Genomic DNA, 2,415 nt, shown 5'->3' with positions numbered 1-2,415 from the left:
GTGTCCCAAAAGTGGTTTTTTTATTATATAGTATAGATTTCTTTTCGGCTTAAAGTGTCACGCCGCAACTCACAGGTTAAATATATACCAGTGTAATATATAAATGAGATCTGAACTATTACACCAATCCTTGTTCAGATGTTGAGAGTTTTGTGATATACGCATCTTAATTCTTATAATCCTATCAGAGGAGCAAGAACCTTGAAAAATTAAATAAAAACAAAGGAATGAAATATTAGTTGACACAAATAAAATATCCTAAAAGTTAGGAAGGCATCATGACTTATAAGACTACTCTGACTTATAAGACTACTCCAATTGTGTTCTCATCATAACTTACTTATGAATTTAAAAATTAAAAACTAAAAAACAAGAAGACCGGGCACCATCATCCATATTCGGCAAGTGACTCGTTGATACATGATAGTCAAGTGTTTCGTTTTTCTTTTTTTTAAGCATTAACAACACAACCTTTATGCCCTTCATATAACACCCATATTCCCCATACATATATAACACCCATTTTTTCCATACATACATCTAACCAAAGCCACCACCAATTCCATGGATGACAATATTCACAACTTAACAGTTCTCGACTGTTCTCGAATATCGCCACCACCCGCCACCATCGGCCACCGCTCGCTACCGCTCACTTTCTTCGACATCACATGGCTACTCTTTCCACCCATCCATCATCTTTTCTTCTACCACTTTCCCCACTCTAAATCCCATTTTATGGAAACCGTTGTTCCCAATCTAAAACACTCGTTATCGATCACACTTCAACATTATTTCCCATTTGTTAGCAATCTGGTTGTATTTCCCAATGATTCCAGTGTCACTAAAAAACCCGAAATCCAACATGTGGAAAGTGATTCTGTAGCAGTTACTTTTGCAGAATGTACTCTTGATTTTAGTGATCTGACAGGAAATCATCCTCGGAAATGTGAAAACTTTTATCCGCTTGTTCCTCCGTTAGGTAGCGCAAATAAAGTATCTGATTACGTCACGCTCCCACTTTTCTCGGTCCAAGTGACGTATTTTCCAAACTCGGGTATCTCTATTGGATTGACGAATCATCATTGCCTAGGTGACGCTAACACTCGGTTCGGGTTCTTGAAGGCGTGGACGTCAGTTTATATATCAGGTGGAGATCAGTCATTCTTAAAGAATGGATCTCCACCTGTTTATGATAGATTGGTTGGCATCCCGAAACTAGATGAAATCAGGTTGAAAGAAACAAGGCTCGAAGGTTTTTATCAACCTCCGAGCCTTGGGGGTCCCTCTGATAGGGTTCGGGCCACATTTGTGTTGGCCCGAACCCATATCAACGGACTTAAGAAACAGGTTTTAACCCAACTGCCAAGTTTAGAGTATGTATCATCTTTTACGGTAACATGTGGTTATATATGGAGTTGTATTGTGAAATCGTTTGTCAAGGTGGGAGAAAAAAAGGGTGAAGACGAGTTAGAACAGTTTATATTGGCGGTGGGTTGTCGATCGCGTTTGGATCCGCCACTTCCTGCAACCTACTTTGGTAATTGTAGCGCACCGTGTGTTATAACTATAAAACACGGTGAGTTAATAGGTGAAAATGGGTTTGTTATTGCTGCCAAAGTGATTGGAGAGGGCATAAGCAAAATGGTGAAGAATAAGGAGGGAATCTTGAAAGATGCCGAGAGATGGCATGATGATTTCAAGATACCGGCAAGGAAGATGGGTGTCTCGGGTACGCCAAAACTCGACTTCTACAACATTGATTTTGGGTGGGGGAAGCCGATAAAATACGAAGTTGTTTCGATCGACTATAGCGGATCGGTTTCTATAAGTGCGTGCAAAGAATCCGCACAAGATCTTGAAATTGGAGTGTCCTTTCCGTGTATGCAAATGGAGGCGTTTGCTAAAATATTTAATGATGGATTAGATAGTGCAATTGTGTCGTAAGTTATGATCATCTTTTTTGGTGTATTATTATTTAAAATGTTGCTTCTTTTTGTTTGTTGGAATGAAGTTGGTGTTATCCGGATGGATCATGTCTATGGCAATATATTTTCACATGCGTATCATGCTTTCGACTTGTCAAATACACATAATGTGTATGAGTATAAACATCAACCGATACGAAGATGATGAATTGCTAGTTCTCAAGACTCAAGTCCTCAACAACTTATGAACTTATTTATGGTTAGACGTAAGATCACTATAAGAAATTGTATGGGTTATGACAAATTCTAACATAATTCTCTAATTGTTTCATATATAAGTTTGTTGATGTTCATTAAAAACTTATTTTTGTTCTGAACAAGTGTTCTGTACTTATAAAATACTACCTATTTACAACTATATTACAAATCATTAAAACATGTAATAATTAATGTGTTTTGAAACATATTGTTGTGTCGTGCCCTTTCC

General features: G+C 37.8%; 1 protein-coding gene across 1 annotated transcript; it reads left to right on the top strand.

Annotated features, from left to right (window-relative positions):
* The first annotated feature begins 252 nt into the window (after nt 1-252).
* Nucleotides 253-2,072, top strand: LOC110921449 (malonyl-coenzyme A:anthocyanin 3-O-glucoside-6''-O-malonyltransferase). The gene has a single exon (XM_022165770.2). The coding sequence runs from the start codon at nt 565-567 to the stop codon at nt 1,945-1,947; it is 1,383 nt and encodes a 460-aa protein (XP_022021462.1). The 5' UTR covers nt 253-564; the 3' UTR covers nt 1,948-2,072.
* Nucleotides 2,073-2,415: the final 343 nt, after the last annotated feature.

This window comes from Helianthus annuus, chromosome 17, assembly GCF_002127325.2.
Source record: "Helianthus annuus cultivar XRQ/B chromosome 17, HanXRQr2.0-SUNRISE, whole genome shotgun sequence".
Taxonomy (NCBI): Eukaryota; Viridiplantae; Streptophyta; class Magnoliopsida; order Asterales; family Asteraceae; genus Helianthus; species Helianthus annuus.
Note: the sequence above shows the minus strand (reverse complement) of the source record. Positions and strands in the feature narration are given on the sequence as shown.